A 19,004-nucleotide genomic window follows, 5' to 3' on the forward strand; every position below is an offset into this window, starting at 1 on the left:
AGTATATAAGGAATCATAACAAGCTTCGTTTTTATAAAAAAACAATAAAAGAAGATATTGACAAAGAAGTATGTTTCTATATTCTTTGAGCATTATTTATGACTTGAATCTCTTTTTTAATGGTATCGAGTATTTATCTTCATTATTTCGAGCTACATTTTAGTGCCTATTTTACTGCCTATTTTTTAAATTTTTAGTGCCTATTTGCCTGCCTATTTTCTAGGTTTTTCGTGCCTAAACATCCGGTCTCTATTAATGTCTCTCAACTTCAATCAATTGTTTCAGAAGATAACTTCTAGAAGATTTTTCGGGCCCATTTAGTTGTAGTGTGACATGTTTGTCCAATTTTTGCCCACCCAAGAAAAAATATGTACTATTCAAATTAACAAAAGGAGCCACGGTGGCTCAGTGGTAGAGTGTTCACCTCTGGTGCATGAGGTCTCTGGTTTGATCCCAACTCGCGCCAAGTGAGCTTTGTCGCTTCGATCACCTGTAGTGCGACAACTTCAAACTTGAATTTTAACTACAGTAAGTCAGAATTTTGTCCAATTTTTGTCCACCCAAAAAGCTCTGTACCATTCAAATAAACGAGGGAGGACCATTTCAAAATTTGCCACCTCGATCATCTGTAGTGCGACGTCTTCAAATCCGAATTTTAAGTAGCTCAGCATTTTGTCAATTTTTTATCCATTTTTGTCCACCCAAGAAAACATTTTGTACCATTCAAATAAACTAGGAAGTGCCATTTCAACATTTGACCACTTCGATCACCTGTAGGGCGACATCTTCAAATCTGAATTTTAACTACAGTAGGTCAGAATTTTGTCCATTTTTGTCCACCCAAGAAAAAATTTTGAACCATTCAAATAAACGAGGGAGAGCCATTTCAAAATTTTGGTCACTTCGATCACCTGTTGTGCAACATCTTCAAATTCTAATTTTAACTAGCTCAGAATTTTGTCCATCTTTGTCCAACCAAGAAAAGCTTTTGTGCTATTCAAATAAACGAGGGAGGGCCATTTCAAAATTTGGCCAGATCGATCACCTGCAGTGCGACGTCATTAATTCGAATTTTAACAAGTTTACAATTTTGTTCAATTTCTGTGCATTAAAGTACTAGCAACAAAACATTTTGTACCATTAAAATAAATGAGGGAGAATCATTTAAAAAATTAGCCACTTTGATTATCTGTAATGCGACATCTTCGAATTCGAATTTTAATTAGCTCAGAATTTTGGATTAGAATTGGAATTTTGTCTAATTTCCATACACATTTGTACCATCACAAAAAATTGTGCCATTCAAATCAACAAAGGAGGGTTATTTCAAAATGTTGGCCACTTCGATCACCTGTAGTGCGACATCTTCATTAGAATTTTAACTTGCTCAAAATTTTGTCCAATTTTTATCCACCCAAAAATAAATTGTACCATTCAAATAAACGAGGGAGGACCATTTCAAAATTTCGGCTACTTCGATCATCTGTACAGCGACATCTTCAAATTTGAATTTTAATTAGCTCAGAATTGTGACGATTTTTTGAACATTTTTGTATCATCAAGAATTCTGTGGAGGATGAATCACTCACCCTTTTCTTATTTTTCTTTCACAGACTTTGGAAGATATTCTAAACCTGCAATAATGAACCACTTAAAGAAATTGAAATGAAATGAAATTTTGAGTTTTACGTCCCACGGTTTTAAAGAACTTGAGTCTATATTAGAAACTTGAAATTCCATTTTTAAGGAAAGTTGTTGGTCGTTAAAAATTATCAATTTGGTCGTTCCTTTAGATATGCATTTATATGCAGGAACGATATAAACATGCACTAACCTCCGAAATATGCAAATATATGCACTATAAAACTCTGCTATTTTACTCCAAAACAGCCGAAACGAATTTCTGTTTAAAGAGCATATCAATATCACATCAGGAATAAAACATGCAAATATGCAAAAATCCGAAGTCTACTCATCATCACCGTCTCCTTTAGCCTAACCGGCATAAGCGTGGGACGTAAAACTCAAAGATTTCATTTCATTTTTACTATCAGCAAGGATTTAGATTACCGGTGTTTTGAGTGATTCTTCGTTTAAAAACGATGAGCGCTTAACGCTTACCTGAGTCGAGTAATTTTGGAAAATGCTAGTGTTTACTGTACAATGTTCCCAGATTTTTAAAATTCTAAACTACTCCAACTCTAAAAACTATTATTGTCGTTAGACTTGTAAAACTTTTGCTAAAACATTTTCAAACTAAAAAAAAAAGGTTTCCAGCAAAAGAAATCAGACCAAAAATTTTGAAACAAAACTGTTCAAACTAGAAAAATCATTAATAAAAGAATCTAGTAAACCAAAAAATCTTAAAACAGTTCTTTTCGTTACACTTGTTAAAACTTTGTAAGGAGTAAAAAATTGCAAACTAGAATTGAATAACAAACCCTTAACAATCAAAAACAGTTCAAACTAAAACAGTTGAAAAGTTCAACAACTTAGACGGGAAGGATATTTTAATACGTATATTGATGAAATTTAGTATAACCACCCGCAGAATGCAGACCTGATCTGATGACACTCAAAATTGCGCAACTGCAATTTCTGATAAGAAAGGAAAAAATTATTATTCTGTATTGTGGTAACTTCGGACATTTCTGAAAAACTAGTTTCTAAATTCATTTTTGTGCGTTTTGAGGAACCAAGTGCGATGGTCACTGATAATGCTTCGTACCATTCACGGATTATTGATCCCAACCCTAACTCGCTTTTGGAACAAAGAGTCTATGATTAATTACAAGATTACACAATATTGAGATTCTTCCAGTACCAACTCAGCCAGTTCTCTAAATAATTAAACAGAAGCAAACTTATCAAAAGTGCTTCGTTGATGACCAAATGAGTGAATCTTACGGTCATATAGTATTGAGACTTCCTCCTCACCATTGCATTCTGAGTCCTATCGAGACAGTACGGTAGGAAATAAAGCGATAAGTGGAAGTGTAATACCTGGCGCGTCAACGAACTACTGAAAACCATTCGAATTCTGTGATAGAAATCGTGTACGGATAATCCTATTTAAAAATACATAAACAAAATTACAGATACACCTCTCCTTCAAGTTACCTAGTTCAAGAAAAGCTTCACATAGACCTATGTTTACTGAAGTCCTATCTAGATACAAGAGTATGGAGTGGAGATGAGGATCTTAAAATTTTAGAAAACTGCATAAAGAGTGTGATAGTATAATACGTATAGGTAAAATCGTAGAAAACTGCATATTGCCATACACAAGTCTATTGACTGTTAAAACACAAGTAAGTCAATAATATATATATATATATTTTTTAATAATAAATTTTCAGCTTTTACGTCCCACGGTTATGCTGTATAGGATAAAGGAGACGGTGATGATGAAAATGAATAAAAATGGTGGAATGAATCAAATTGGAGAATCATAAGAAAACTCACGCATTCGGTGTTTGTGCATCACAAAGCTCATTTGGCACGAGCTGAGATCCAACCAGGAACCCCATGCACCAAAGGAAAGTTAGTAATAAATAACGTGGTTTTATCGCTTTAATATTAACCATAATAGGATGAGAAAAAAAATACATACCTGCATCCATTAAATCTAATTTTGTCACTACTGCTAAAGTTCGTCTTCCATCTGGGTCTACCTCTTTTGCAAGTTTTAAACTTTCGCTTGTTGCCATGTCTGTATTAGCAGTGACAACAGCCAGAATTATCGAATTAGGATTACCAATATAATTTAGCACTAATTCTCGTATCTGGATTTCTATGTCCTCTGGCTGATCACCAACAGGAACCTACAATACACAATTATATAATATAATAAATATAATTTTCCCAAAGGCAAAATTAGCTGATAAAACTGCCAAACAATTAACGGCTCTACCCGACTTACATTTTTTCTTTCTTTGGTACGAACTGAAACATTGCATGTGATAGGGTGGACCATTTATCTTGATACGCCTAAGTAACTTTTTAAACTATTACGTATAAACAAAACGCTGAAATTTCGTACCATGCAAATATAGACAGGTGGACAACGTTTGCAAACTCTACAATACAATTAGATTAGCAGTGTTACCAACTCAATACAAAGCTCTATTTTTTTCAAATAGTACTACGTCAATTTATTGCACAATGCATAACTACATGTAAAACAAAATCTTACAATACTACACTTAATATGCAGTGTTGCAAACTAAAGATGCTACAGTATCTTAAACATCAAAATACAACCAAATTTTGGAGGCTTCTACAACAATAATAACGCAACAGACACGGACGGATAGTGCACATCCAAAGTACCATAATGTTGAACACTACGATCATCATCTGAATAAAAACGAAATAGATGATAATAATAATAATAAGAAGAAGAAGTATTTTGCCAGTATTGGCAGGTCACTTTCACAAACTGAGAAGCTTCCATGCTCCATGGTCTTCAGCTAACTTCTTTATCTTTACTTATGATTTCCCTGATTTAAAACGTCTATCAATTGTTGCATCCCTTGCCCCTTCCTCTATTTCCTGCCACCATACCCTCTAGCACATCCGTTATGATACAGTTCCTATTTATACAATTTCCCAACCAGTTTCTTTTCCTCTTTTCAATAATATCTAAAATTGATCTTTTCTATCCCACCATTTCTGACATCCTCTCCTCAGTTTTCCGCTAGACTCACCTACTTCTCCACACCCACATTTCAGATTCTAGTCGTTTTTCATCACTTTTGCGTCCATGTTCCTGTCCCCACAAAGAAAAATACTCCACACGAAACATTTTAGGACTTTTTTTCAACTCTTTATTCAAGGACCCACAAAATAGACTTTTTCCTCCTAAGGGTTTTTTTTTCTCCATTCCTATCCTATCCTTGGTTTTTATTTGACGTTCGCACTTCATATCATCACTAAAAATACTATCCGATATCGAAAACTAGTTACCTGTCCTATTTTCTTCCCCTTACTTCTATATTTGACATCGACCACTTCGTTTCTATAACTATGGCTTATATCTTTCTAACATTTATTTTGACCCTATACTGTTCACAGTCCTTCCTCAAGTTCTCTAACATCTTATTGATTTTCATTTCAGATTCAGCAAACAAGCACCATATCATCTGCAAACAGTATACACCTAATCATTTTACCTCCTACGAAATGCCGTCTTCACATTATGTAGACTCTTTTACTCTATCTTTTATATACAGACATTAAACAATATCGGCGAGAGGCAGCATCCCTGTCGAACTCCCTTTCCAATTGCACTCTCCTCTGTAGTTTTCTCCCCTACTCTTACTTGTTAGTTCACTTATAAGTTTCTTATGAGTCTTCGATATTTCCATTCCAACCCAAGCTTCATTAGAACTCCCAAAAGTCTTTTGTAGATATACCTCTTTCCCTTTTTGTATACACCTTTCACTAATTACCCTTAATAATCTAATTACATCTCTCGTGCCCTTCCTTCTCCTGAATCCAAACTGTTCTTCTCAACTTTTTTATTTGTTCTTCCACACAACCTTCTGTTCAGTATTTTTGATGCATGCTATATGAGATTAACAGTTCTACAATACTCACATCTCTCTCGGTTCGATTTCTTAGCTTTCGATATCATGATCGTGTTCAGGAAGTATTTTGCACATTCATATGTTTCATATATTTCATTGCAGAGTCGGAACAATTCTTCATTGACCTTGTCTCCCACACTCTTAATGAATTCGGTTAGTAAATTATGTATCCTAATTGCCTTTCCATTCCTAATCTCAGATATAGCTTTTCCTGGAGTACTTAACTTTCTATTTCAACATCTAGGCCACACGGTCCATCTCTACTCTCAATTCAAATCCTCAACATATTCCTTCCATTTTCCTAAGACTTCGCTTCTCTCGCTTACTACCTTCTCAATCTTATTTTCTACTGCCATCGTAGTACCTATTGTTTCCTCCGAAATCCCATAGATTTCACTTCTTGTACATTCAATCATATTTCCCAACTCTTTCTAATTATTCTATCATCGCATTCTCTTTTGTAAAACTTTTTCCTTGCTCTATCTGTTTCCCTTTGTAGCTCGATACTTATTTCCTGCACATCTTTCTGCTCTATTCTGTAATAACCTATTTCCACGCCTTCATTTTCAGCAACATTTGTTTTGTAGCCCATGGTTTCTTAACCATTTTTTGTTCGCGGTAACCTACATCATCATCTGCAACCCTATGGAAAGTTTAATATGTTTCCCCCGTCTGTTACTACCTGTGCCTATTCTTTCCTCGTTTCAGTATTTCCCTTCGAATCGACGAAATGATTTCTTCCTCGCTTTACAACTTTTCAGCATTAAACATCTTGTGGCCTACTTTTCTTCTGCCTACACTTTTCTGTTGAATATCCAATTCGGCCAGCACAAGGTTATGATCAAAGAAAATGTCAGCCCCGCGAACAGTTTCTGAATTCTTCAAGCTATTCCGATACCTGTCCTGAATTAAAATATATTCTATTTTATCTTCAGCCGTCTATTGAAGATTTCGATGTATACCTCCTCCTCTTGTGCTGACTAAATCATGTGTTCCCAATTACTAGTGAATTCTGTCTACAAAAATTGACTATTTCCTATCCCCTTTTACTTCTTAAGCCTAAATGATATTTGCCTACGGCAATACCATTCTGTCCTTCTCCCACAACTGCATTGAAATCTCCCATTACAACTGAAATTAAAAATTTGATTTTTTCGAAGTACTTTATTTCGAAAAATGTTTTAATAAGTATCGCATCCAATTACGTGGATGATCTCCAATAGACGTAAAGATCTTTATGCCGTTCCGGAGAAACGAAAAAATTGTTCAATTTGGTACATTGCTTAAAATGGCCTATTTGTGAGAACTCATTAAAAAGTTTTTTTTATTATTATTATTATTTTTTATTTTAATATTCAAGTATTTACTATAGTTACAGAATGATTTAAGATATTAATTTGCTGTAAACTGCATTATGATCTTCACATTTATTGAAAGCCATCTATGCAGTTGGATGAGGTACTTTTCTAAGCAGTTTTTCGAAATAAAGGCTTTTTGAAAACAAAAATCAAATTTTTAATCTCTTATATCTTTGTTTCTATTCATTCGAAATCCGTCATATCATGACCATAGTATTAGACCCTAAAGTACTTTGGATGTACATTGCCCCACCCGTCTCACTTGTGTTGTTACTGCTACAGAGGCCACCAAAATTTATATTTTATGATACCGTAGTGTCCTTAATTTGCAACACCAAATAATACATGTGATATTATAAGTTTCTGTTTAACATGTAGATTTCAAATATGTAAAAAATCTGATGTAGTGCAACTTGAAAAACCGAAGTTTTATGTTGGGTTAGCAACACTGTTAACCTGATGACATGTAAAGTATGTCAGATAATGATCTCCTGCCGATATTTGCCTGGTGCAAAATTTCACTGTTTATTGTCTATTAGTTTACAAGTTATAAGAGCGTATCAAGATAAATGGTCCACCCTGTATATTCCATTGATGTTTCTGCAAGAATGGGTAATTACATAGGAAATTCGGAAATGAATAAAAAGAGACAATGCATATATATGTATGTTACGAAAATAACTGAAACGCTAGTAATTAGAAATACGTAAAATGGGCGTGGTTGTAGCATTAGGTATGTGTATGCATCGCCTGGTTGTTGTTAAATGTTGTGTCAGGTGATCATGTATATAAAACATGACTCATCGAACCATATAAGCATTACGAATATCGGCACACAGTGGTCGGAAACTGGGAAAAAGCGGTCAAAAATCGATTTTGTCAACTTCGCCGCCTATGAAACCGATATTGATATTTGATTATAAGTATCTCTCCTGCTTCCAAACCCTGAGTTTCAGGACAAAGGAATATTTTCACTGTCCATAAAATGCATCTAAACATGAACAAATAAAACTACCGAAAAATCAGTAAGAAATGAACCAAACAATATGATATGTTTTAACCACTTCTAGCGTTTTTGAGGTCGATGAAAGCGGTTGAACAGTACATTAGACTCAAATACTGTGTTAAGTTAAGAGTTTTATTTGTTACCCATTGACATATCATTTATATGATAGCTTTGTTAGTGTTACCGAAAAGTTACATATCGCTGATCTTAGTAGCTCTGCAGTCTAAGCTTATCCTTGTTTATCTGCAAAATAAGGTTTATTGAGTTGACCATGAGTAGTACAAAGATTGAGCATTGGAAGTAGCTGCAGCCAAGTGCCCTATCTAACTGGAAATGCGTAATGAGTAATGTTGTTGCGGTTGCAATCGAGATCCGCTATCTGAGCCTCACAAAGGGAAAAGGCATATTGTGTTAACGTATTTACCCCAAAATTATCTAATTGGGAACGTATCCACAAAGAGCTACTGCCTTGCTCAGCACATATTTTTCAAAAAAAACTAACGTTGTCTGTGGAACTACATCCCTTGATTAATATCTTCCTAAAAGTATTGCTTGTCTTACTTCCAATAGTTCTTAAAAATTCCCTTGTACTTAAATATTCCTTTTCATGAGAACTAACCGGTTTCTTATGTAGCTAGTTAATAATAATTAAAGAAACATTGCTGCTCAGTTTTGTTTGTTTTACTTCACTCCACTAATGATGTCAGAAAAGATGTATGCTGAAAAAGGCGTAATTTTTCGCTGAAACATTCAAATTTCATAATTTTGGGTGTTTTGGGGGCTAAGTACTTTTTTAATGAACACACCAAGCTGCTTATATTCATGCCAAACTATTCTCACTGCGGCTACGGAATACAATTTACTCCATTCCAACAGAAGAAAGTTTTCGTCATGACACCACTACATATGTCAGATTCTTCATAATAAACAATTTTTTTCTAACCATACAAGTTGAGCACATCACAAACAGTTATCGTAACCATAAAATATGTATTAGATGTTTGCAAACAAGGTACAGTTCTTCTCTAATTTCCAACAAACTATTATAATATGAACTTCAATAATAGTGAAATAATAATAATAATAACAGTAAATTTAAAATCAAACTTGTAGAAGATAATCAGAAAGTGCTGAAATCTTTGTTTCAGCTCTCCACAAAAATGCAAAAGTAATTTAAACCTTAGTTTGTACTAAGTACTTCTATTTCACAATTTTCTGCTACAAAAATATAGCATCTTCGACATCCTTAATTTTATTATTATTACAAATAGCTAACTAAAAGCCTATAAATTTAATAGCAAAAATAAAAAATTCTTTAATATTTCCTATTCTTTTATCACATACCTTGGTGATTCCTGGTAGGTCTACTAATGTCAAGTTGACGACTTTAGTTGAATATATTTTAAGACTAATCGGGTCTGGACAAATCCCTTTGTTCCTACCAGCCATTCTATCAGTCTCACTTTCGATTTCTTTCCGTATTTCGTTAAAATCTGTAAAAACTTTATTTTTTGTGTGAAAAAATTTCCCCCACTCCTCCAAATCCAGAGTGCCTGTAACAAAAGTAACTGTGCTATTACTAAATTTCAGAATAAATGTACAGTTATAACAAATAATCTAAAAGAAGAAAAAAAACACCTGAAATTTGTATTCTACAAGCATAAAAAACGAGTATTGGAAAAAAAAATGTTTTTACATTGTTACACTTACAATGTCAAAACACTCAACATAGTAATGAGCTACATTATCCGAATTATTAAAACAAAATACGGAACTATACATCAGCATTTATTAGGTTGAAAAATAACAGAAATATATAACTTACGCCATGAGAATGTTATTATCATATTCACCTATGCTTGGTTCACGTAATCTGATGTACACCCGTTAACAGGATTGTATTCGCATCTCACACATATTCTTTTGTAAATCCATTCAATCAGCAAGACCAATAATACTTTTTAACGCAAAATCAGGTTCGATCATTGGTGGAGAACACCTCTTTCAGATTCTACATTGAATTATATATTCATGTCATATATAGTCTAGCTGCTCAAAAGAGACGTTAATACCAAAAACTAAACTTGAAAAATAATACTGAATATAGGAACAAAAGACATATATACGAAAAAAAAGCAGCTGAAGATGGACCGATGTCTACAAAGAATTATAATGGTTATACTAGAGATATTTGCGTCATGTACAATTTAAAAAGCCGAAAGCTTCAGTTTCCGTTTCCCGTAACCACAAAAACCCACCGAAACGATTCCAACAACCAACATTCTCGCCAGCACAACCTACCTATCAATGTATCCTTCGAAGTTATCTTATGTCCGTAACCTCAGAAAATCTGCCATAAAAGAGGAATTCCTCTTTATTGTAGTTAACAAACTCGTTATATATATAAAATCACAATTTCTAACGCTCATTTCAACCTAAGAATGTTCTCTTTTATCTTGTTATATTTTCATGTTCCTTAAAGGTATTGTTTAATCTTCACAGACTAAAAACAAACGAATAAATTGAACGAGTGAGTTGAAAAAGGTACACATTCCAAAAAATAGGCAAGCTAAACTGGGATGGTTATATTCATTTTATATGTACCTACACCGCTTGAGAGGAACAAGGAACCCATTCATTAATTTTAGGTCATCTTTACTGAAGTCTACGGGAACGTATGTGTGAAAAATCGAAGATATTTCTGGAATTTTTTCATGTTTCCACCCAGTGTTTGGAAGTTGAGGTTTTTGGAATATGTTCCTTTTTCAACTCACCCATTCAATTGCTCTACCTGGTTTTCAGGTGATAAACGTCGTGTGTTTTAGGTATTTAACCGAAGATCATTTACCACCTGAAAATCAGAGAGAGCGATGTTGAGCTCTCGTTGTGGAAGCTTAAAACAACGAATAAAATGGAAGAAATTGATGTATTCCGAAAAACATGGCATAACAGACTGACAGTTTCATCGATTACACAATTACTCGGTCACAGATAAGGCCCACACTGAGTCTGGTGACATTCTACGCCAATATAGTAGAAGTACTGGATGGCAATTGTACACGAGGAAACCACACAGCCTATACACGAAATCGGGTAGGCAACCAATGTCTCTGGATAAATTAATGATGATAAATAAATAAATAAAAGATACGAAAGGTGACGAACCAATAAGCAAGGGGTCTACTCACAGGCACTAGCAACTTCCTAGCCTATACATACTTAATTTAACATACTCACATGTGTGAAATGTTAACTTCTATTCTTTCAGTTACTTACTCTGTCAGCATTCTGGTATACAAAAATACTGCCTACTTTCATTCCATTTACCAACGTATCCCTTTGTTTATTTGCTCCATAAATGTCATATCATATATGCATGGAAGATGTTTAGCTATCATAGGCAGGAAAGAAATTAAGAAATGAATCCTGTTCAATACTATCAGTATTACCTTCTTCTGCCGTACGGTGTTCTCTCTCATCCTTAGGACAATAAACTAACTGAAGTACAAGTGGCCTCCTGGTAACAATTCCCGTTCCTCGAGGCAAAAAGGAGCGGCCAACAAGACTTTCGATGACTGAACTCTTTCCTGAGCTCTGAAACATAATTATTCCAACATTGTATTAAGTTTCACACCAAAACTTGAATACTTCATAATTATATACAAATTATTTAACAGATAATTATATACAAATTATTTAACAGAAAAAGCAAAGTTCTAAGAACGAGCTCATGTAACCAGCAGCATAATTACATTTTATCTCCTCCCCCCGCAAGATAATTCCCAAGGTTCCCATCAACACTTCCCTTGGTAGAATGGCTGATAATATAATTATTATTAAATTTCGCTATATCAGTTAATAATGTGTTAAATGCATGCAATCATTAAACGCAGTGGTGACGATCACTACACCACTTCGAAGGAGGGTGATATTTAGATATGTTTCGTTGCTAGATACCATTTATAAGAAATCAATAAGAATTTTAATGCCAATTTGGGGACCTCCCTCAAGGATCAACACCCATGGCCAAACGCCAAAATTAGTATCATGTGACAAAAATAATAACTAAGTAGTGTGTCCATGGGAACTATGCCGTAAGGGTTTGTGTCAACGCAACTCTCTCTCACACACACACACACACACACACACAAAAAAAAAAAAGTGTTTTAGTTTGTGAGATATGGTAGTTATAATTATTTTTTGCATGTTTTGCGGTGCATTTCTCTGAGGAAAAAAAAAAAAAAAAAACAGGAGTAGTTCATTTTTGAGGAGTTTCTTTTCGCACGATTTTCTCAAAAACGACTCAGCCGATATTGTTCATACTTAATAAATAAATATTTCACTAATAACATGACAATATGGCATAGCTCACTTGTTCTCAAAAAATGTACGAGGGATACTTTATTCTTGGAGTTAGTTCTTGTCTTTTTTAACGATTTTTCTCAGAAACGACCCACTGATTTTCTTCATATTTCACAAATAAATATTTCATTAATATCTTGGCAATATTACATAACTTATTTGTTCTTACAATCTACGAGGAGTATTTTATTGTTGGCGGGTGAGGGTTCTTTTTTCGCACAATTTTCTCAAAAACGACTCAGGCAATTTTGGACGTATTTTATAAATAAATATTTTATTATTCTTATAATGATTCACAAATCACTTCCATGAGAATATCCATAGGGCGTACTTCACCCTCGGGGTGAAGATGCTTTTTCTTCTTTCTTAAAATTTTGCATAATACTATTCATGCGATTTTATTACTACTTTATAAACAATTATTTCATTAATAGCTCTAACATATGACAAAAGTTATTTCTTACGGAAAAATCTGCAAAGGGTACTTTACTTTTAGGAATGAGTTTTCTTCCTGTGAAGTCTTTAGAAAATGTCATAATTTTGTTCGTATTTCATAAGAAAATGTTCCATTAACAGCTGCAACCTTACATGATATAGTTTAAGGAAATTTAGCGAGAAAGTTTAGTACAGTGCTCTATATCTTTTGTTTATACCACTATCAGAAATAAAATAAAATTAACGCATACCTTGAGGAAACGAATTATTAGCCCTTCTTTATATTCATATTACCACTTCCAGTTGCGAATTTCAAAATTATTGTCGCATATCTATAACTGTCTTCTTGTAAGAATATAATTTGATAATGATTTTGCAGGGTACTTTTAATACTGATACTGTATGTATAATTGGGAAATGTATATTTGTGGTAAATTTCATAGGAAAAGAATTATAAATACGAAAATTAGAATGAGTAAAACAAAATGTTGCTAAATGGACAAGAAAGTTTTATTTTCGTGTTATTGTTCTTATTTACTGCCCTTCTGACATGAAATTTGCCACATACCTTTCTTTGCCGATTATACACATACTAACATTATAAGAAATACCGGACGAATTCGTTATTAAATTAAATTCCTACAACAATATATTTATAGACTTGCGACAATAATTTTGGACATGAGTGTACATCTGAAGTTTCTCTCCAAGATGATTTTTAATGGCAGAACCATCACTGATCAATTAATCTCTTAAGTTTGATTTCAATATACTTTCGAAGTCTACTAGAAATCATGAACGAGTTGTACGTACGTCACAATCATTCACACATTGTTCATCACTCTCCAGATGAGGGTGTTTACACAATTCCTGTATCACAATATTATCATCTCCAAATCTTAAAAAATATTTTCTGAAAGGAAAGGAAATAAAATGAAATCTTTCGGTTTAACGTCCGACGATTATGCTCTTTAGGCTAAGGGAGACTATGATTAAGGCAAGTGAATAATGATAGAGAAATTGATGGAATGAGCGTGTGAGAGGAAACGGGAATAGCCCGAGAAAACCCAGACACGATGTTGTCCACCACAAACTTTCTTAGCCGGAGATCGAACCAGGTATATCACACACCAGAGGTAAGCACTCTACCACTGAGCCACTGTGGCCCCCTGTAGGCTAAATGAGACAGAAGATAAACGCAAGTGAGTGGTTATGGAAGAAGCGGTTGAATAAGGGGATGCAGAAGGAATCAAAGGAGCACAAGTACAATATTGTCCGCGCAACCTCGTTTGAAATCGGACTGGAGACACCTTGCAAAGAGGTGAGCATTCATTAAGAAACTCAATACCAAGTTTGTTACGTACTACAATAGTATCACAGCCTATTCCTGTCTTCATGCTTGTGTTTTATGTGTATATTACCGGTACTTGATTTTCTAAGATATGTCTTGCTTTTTATGTTATTTACACCAGTCTTAAATGGCTAAACAAGGTTAACCTGAAATTTAACACTAAACATATTAACACTATCTATGGCTTTGGATTGGATACTGTAACAGAATAAATACTGGCCAAAGCTTAAAAACACACTGTATTTTAAAACTATCATGTGTTACAGTTTCGGATATATGGTAGATATCCGAAACACCAGCACATAACAGTTTTAAAATACAGTGTGTTTTTAAGCTTTGGCCAGTATTTCTTTATTTACTACACATATTCTACCGTATATAATTCACTAATGTGTAAAAGAAATGAGTAAAATGAAAACTCGCATTCAGCTTTTCACAAATATAAGTAAATGGTAAATTTCAAAAAACCTACTGACCCAAAAATACTTTGTGACTTATTTCAAACTCCCCCCATAAGTCATGAAGGAACATCCCCATATGAATGATTGCACACATGGAACATCTGCAATTGGCCTAACCATAATCCACATCAGCGTCTTCATCACTCTGAACATATTACTGTGTAGCAAACACAGGTGTGAGTTATAACGTTAATGAAACTTTTCCCAGACATGAAATTTTTCAACGTGACAATTGTCTTGCTCGACCCCGTTATCTTTCAGTGTGCAACTATTCCCTTTCCAGCAACCTTAAAGGGAAAGTTTTCGTACACATGCAGCATTCGAAGGAAGAACTAAACGCTGCTACTCGGCAGACCCTAGGAAATGATACAACCCGTAATGCAGAATTTTCATGATAGGCTCTAGCGTGTAAGCGAATGGGAAACACTTTGATTACATTATTTTCAAAGGTAAATGGCACTTTCCTATGTATATAAAAACGGTAAACATACATGGTGTGATTGAAAAATACCGGAACTTTTCCCGCCGCGCGGCTCCCTGGCGTTCGAAAAATGTGAGGGGTGGGGGAAAATGTGCGCGGGACCTTCCTCTTTCAAGCGGTACTTGGCCCAGTGCGCTGCGAGCAGCGGTTGAGAAAGCATCGCTGTCCGCGCGAACGTTGTTTTGGTCGTCGGTCACGTTTTTTGAGCGCCGAAAATGGAGTCAAAGATTGACCAACGCTACGCCATCAAGTTTTGTGTCAAACTAAAAAAGACGCTCACCGAGACCCAGGACCTGCTCAAGGAAGCCTTTGGGGAAGATGTGATGTCCCGTACTCGGATCTTTGAGTAGCACAAGGCCTTCAGGGAAGGCCGGGAGGACGCCGATGACGAACCACGCTCTGGGAGGCCGTCGACGTCGAAAACCGATGAAAACGTCGACCGAGTTCGCGAATACCTGAACGTGGACCGTGCAAAAAATTGTGACTGAAGAATTGAACATGCGGAAGGTGTGCGCCAAACTGGTCCCCAAGGTATTGACCGAGGAGCAAAAAGAACTGCGAGTGAAAATGAGTCGTGAAGTGCTGGATTGTGTGGAAGCCGACGAAGAGTTATTAGACAGTGTGATCAGTGGTGATGAAACATGGTACTACGAGTACGACCCCTCGGTGAACTTGATGGCGTAGCGTTGGTCAATCTTTGACTCCATTTTCGGCGCTCAAAAAACGTGACCGACGACCAAAACAACGTTCGCGCGGACAGCGATGCTTTCTCAACCGCTGCTCGCAGCGCACTGGGCCAAGTACCGCTTGAAAGAGGAAGGTCCCGCGCACATTTTCCCCCACCCCTCACATTTTTCAAACGCCAGGGAGCCGCGCGGCGGGAAAAGTTCCGGTACTTTTCAATCACACCCTGTAGTATCGTACATTTTTAAAATAAAGACCACGATCTTGCAGAACTTGTATGTTTAATGGAAATGTTAAAAACATCAGGTCAGGTATTCATGCCGGCATCTCTATATACAAAAGAGCTTCACAAGTTTAAATTAAAGACTAGCGTCTAAGATTATAGTTGCTTTACAACTAATCAATGACTCCTGTGGGAAACTCTTTAATAAAAATCATAAAAAATGAAATTTTAATATTATTGCAATTTTAAAACTTAAATCCAACTGAGGCACTTTCTTTTTTAACCTAAATCAGACATTAAATGTCATTGGCAACAGGAAATTATTCTATTCCACACACATATTCTACAGACTTCCCTGGCCTTTTCTATATAAAAATCAGGGTAAAACGCTGTACAAAGGTAATTGAACTGCTATATGTTACAGCTAGTAAAAGGCAGACCATATAGAAATTATCCACCTTTTATATCAAACACAATAATAAGGTATTATGTGAAAACAAAATGCTTGAAAGTGTAAACAGAGTAACTATAGCAATACAGGCAATGAGCAAATGTTTTTGAAATTAGAAACATGAAATAATATAATCAGAAAAAAAAGATAAACATGTAACTTCTAGGAAAAGCAACATGTGTTTAAAAATGGACCTATCGCAATTTGAATATCATGGCTTCGTTTTTAGTAAATGCAAGCCAGTTCCAGGTTCCACTTGTATTGCTGGCGACAGAACACTCTCCAATAAATATACATAACACACCTAAGTGACTATCTTTCAATTCAAAATTAGATTTAATCCATTTCAATACTTATAGCCTGAAAAACGTGATACAGTCATCTTTCTAAATCAGAGATTTCGACAGAACTACCACGCAATCGAAAGCTTACTGAAGTTTACGACGGTTTGAAAATCATAAGATGGGGAAACTTCGCGTGTATACCTGTTCACTACAGTCTCCTCTTCCAACAGCAGTTATGCTCGATGTGGTGGTCTGAGCCTTCATTATTGTTCTGCAACGTAATTTCTATTGTAGCAATGCGGAAAGAAGGTAGGGAATGGAACTGCAGACTATAGTGCTTGACTATCTTTCCATAGGCCCGTTAGTATGGTGGGAAGTCATCATGCGAGTCCTTGTTTCAGCAAGCCAAAGACACAGAACTTCAATAGAGAGGCATCTGGGAATTTCACAAAAAATCACAAACAGACCAGTCTTGGTCTTCATTTATCGACAGTATCCCATTGAACTCCGAGCAATGTGACAGGAATGCTTTGTATATGTGGATCCAAGGCATCTAAGTATCATTGCCATACAATTCCGGGATGCGAGCGGTGTATAAGGGTTCTATAACTTCCGCCTGGAGTTTATCTTGACCTTGGAACGGGCAGGATAGATTGGCAACTGCCCACTACCATGAAGCCGTCTGCAAAGGTGTCGGCATTTTGCTTCAGAAGGCGTAAGAAATGGCCCTGGGTTTATCGGAATCATCGAGGTAGATCCACGCTTTATCGAGAATGACAACATGTTACCATTTGTCACATTGCAAGATACTGTTCGTATAGTTTCCGTGACTCTCTCTGCAACATGCTTTGGTGCTTGCTCATCACTCATCGCCGCCTGGCGTTTGTTCAGGCCTAAACCTTGCATGATCATATGACTAACTGTACTCTGTGATACATTGGATGTTTTAAGAAGATGGTGACGAGTAATGGGTTCCCTACAGATAGCTGTACAGAAATCCACAACAAGTGGCTTCCTAGCGGGACATGCACGTCGTCGTGTACATTTTTTGATAATTGGGGTCACTGTTTTTACAGCGATGGATATTCTTTCCACTATATGCCCACTATCATTGCCATCCCTTGCATTACATATTTAGCAGTCACTATGCGCTTTTACTTTGGATCGTAAAAGTATACATGTACCCTCTCCGAAACTTTAATCGACATATCTGCAACTTGTACCAACAACTTCTATGCAACATTAAACTTGCCTCACAACTACGGGACTCGACAGCCACGGAAATATATTACCTTCATTCACTATGTGTCGGTGAGCAACTGAAAAAACCTATCCAACTAAAGTGAATCAACCTCCCATATATATATATACAAAAGGTTGTATTAGAAGTGATGCACACAGACTTCAACAATAATACCATAATTTTGAAAAGTTTGCGACTTAAATGAAACATGACTAATATTACCACAATCAATAACAATATTCCATGAAATACAGATCTACTTAAAGCATTCGTAATCCTATAATATTCGTATCGTGTATTTCGGATCTGTGTCTGCTATCAATGGGAGATTAGAACGTTGTGCGGAGTGTTTCGCGAATCTAGTTACTTTTACCAGTAATTCTGTTTTCACTATAGTGTGCAAATGTAAGCTGCTCGTTTCGTGCCCACCTTATTTTATACAATGTAAGTTACTCTTGTTCAAACAGTTAAATGGTACCTACAAAAAAAGAAAAGTAAAATTCAACCATGCTGTCGACTAATTTTTGAATCCATGTACGTGTGAGATTTTATGTAAACTCTACATGGACTATAATTTTCTCTAAACACTTATATTATTTTGTCTTTACGAAAACAAAATTAATTTTGACAATGTACTATTCACGTAATTAGTTGAAACATCATTTCATACCCTTCCCGTTGATGAACAGCAGATCCGCATCCGAAATACAGCAAACTGTCTTATAATCGTGTGGTTTCGAGCATAAGCAGGCAAGTATGTCGTACAATAATGTTCGTCTGCGCATTGTATCAACATTAAGAACGAAGACGATGACAAATTCACGCGCAAAGCTAACAATACTGCGCACGTGGATCTGCACAACACAACAGGAAACACCGACAGAATTTCAATAAACGAAATTTTCAGTTTAACGTCCCATTGTATTGCCGTATGGGCTAAAAATCGAATGAAATGTACGTGAATGATGTTATAAGAGTTACTAGAATAAGGATGTAACAAAACAGAAGAATTCGAGAGAACCGTCAGACACGGATGTTTCTTCACCACAAACTCACATTGCTTACGATCAAACA

General features: G+C 35.5%; 1 protein-coding gene across 2 annotated transcripts in view; it reads right to left on the reverse strand.

The window, feature by feature from the left end:
• Positions 1-19,004, reverse strand: part of LOC145688244 (dynamin-1-like protein) — a 249,717-nt gene that overhangs the window by 223,470 nt on the left and 7,243 nt on the right. For both annotated transcript variants that reach the window (XM_081762179.1, XM_081762180.1), the window contains exons 2-4: positions 11,405-11,549; positions 9,300-9,508; positions 3,614-3,824 (exon numbers count right to left, since the gene is read on the reverse strand). In XM_081762179.1, the coding sequence (XP_081618305.1) occupies positions 3,614-3,824; positions 9,300-9,508; positions 11,405-11,549 (565 nt within the window). The remainder of the gene's footprint in view (positions 1-3,613; positions 3,825-9,299; positions 9,509-11,404; positions 11,550-19,004) is intronic.

The sequence above is a fragment of the Thermobia domestica genome, chromosome 6 (assembly GCF_964235325.1).
Source record: "Thermobia domestica chromosome 6, izTheDome1.hap1.1, whole genome shotgun sequence".
NCBI classification, from domain to species: domain Eukaryota; kingdom Metazoa; phylum Arthropoda; class Insecta; order Zygentoma; family Lepismatidae; genus Thermobia; species Thermobia domestica.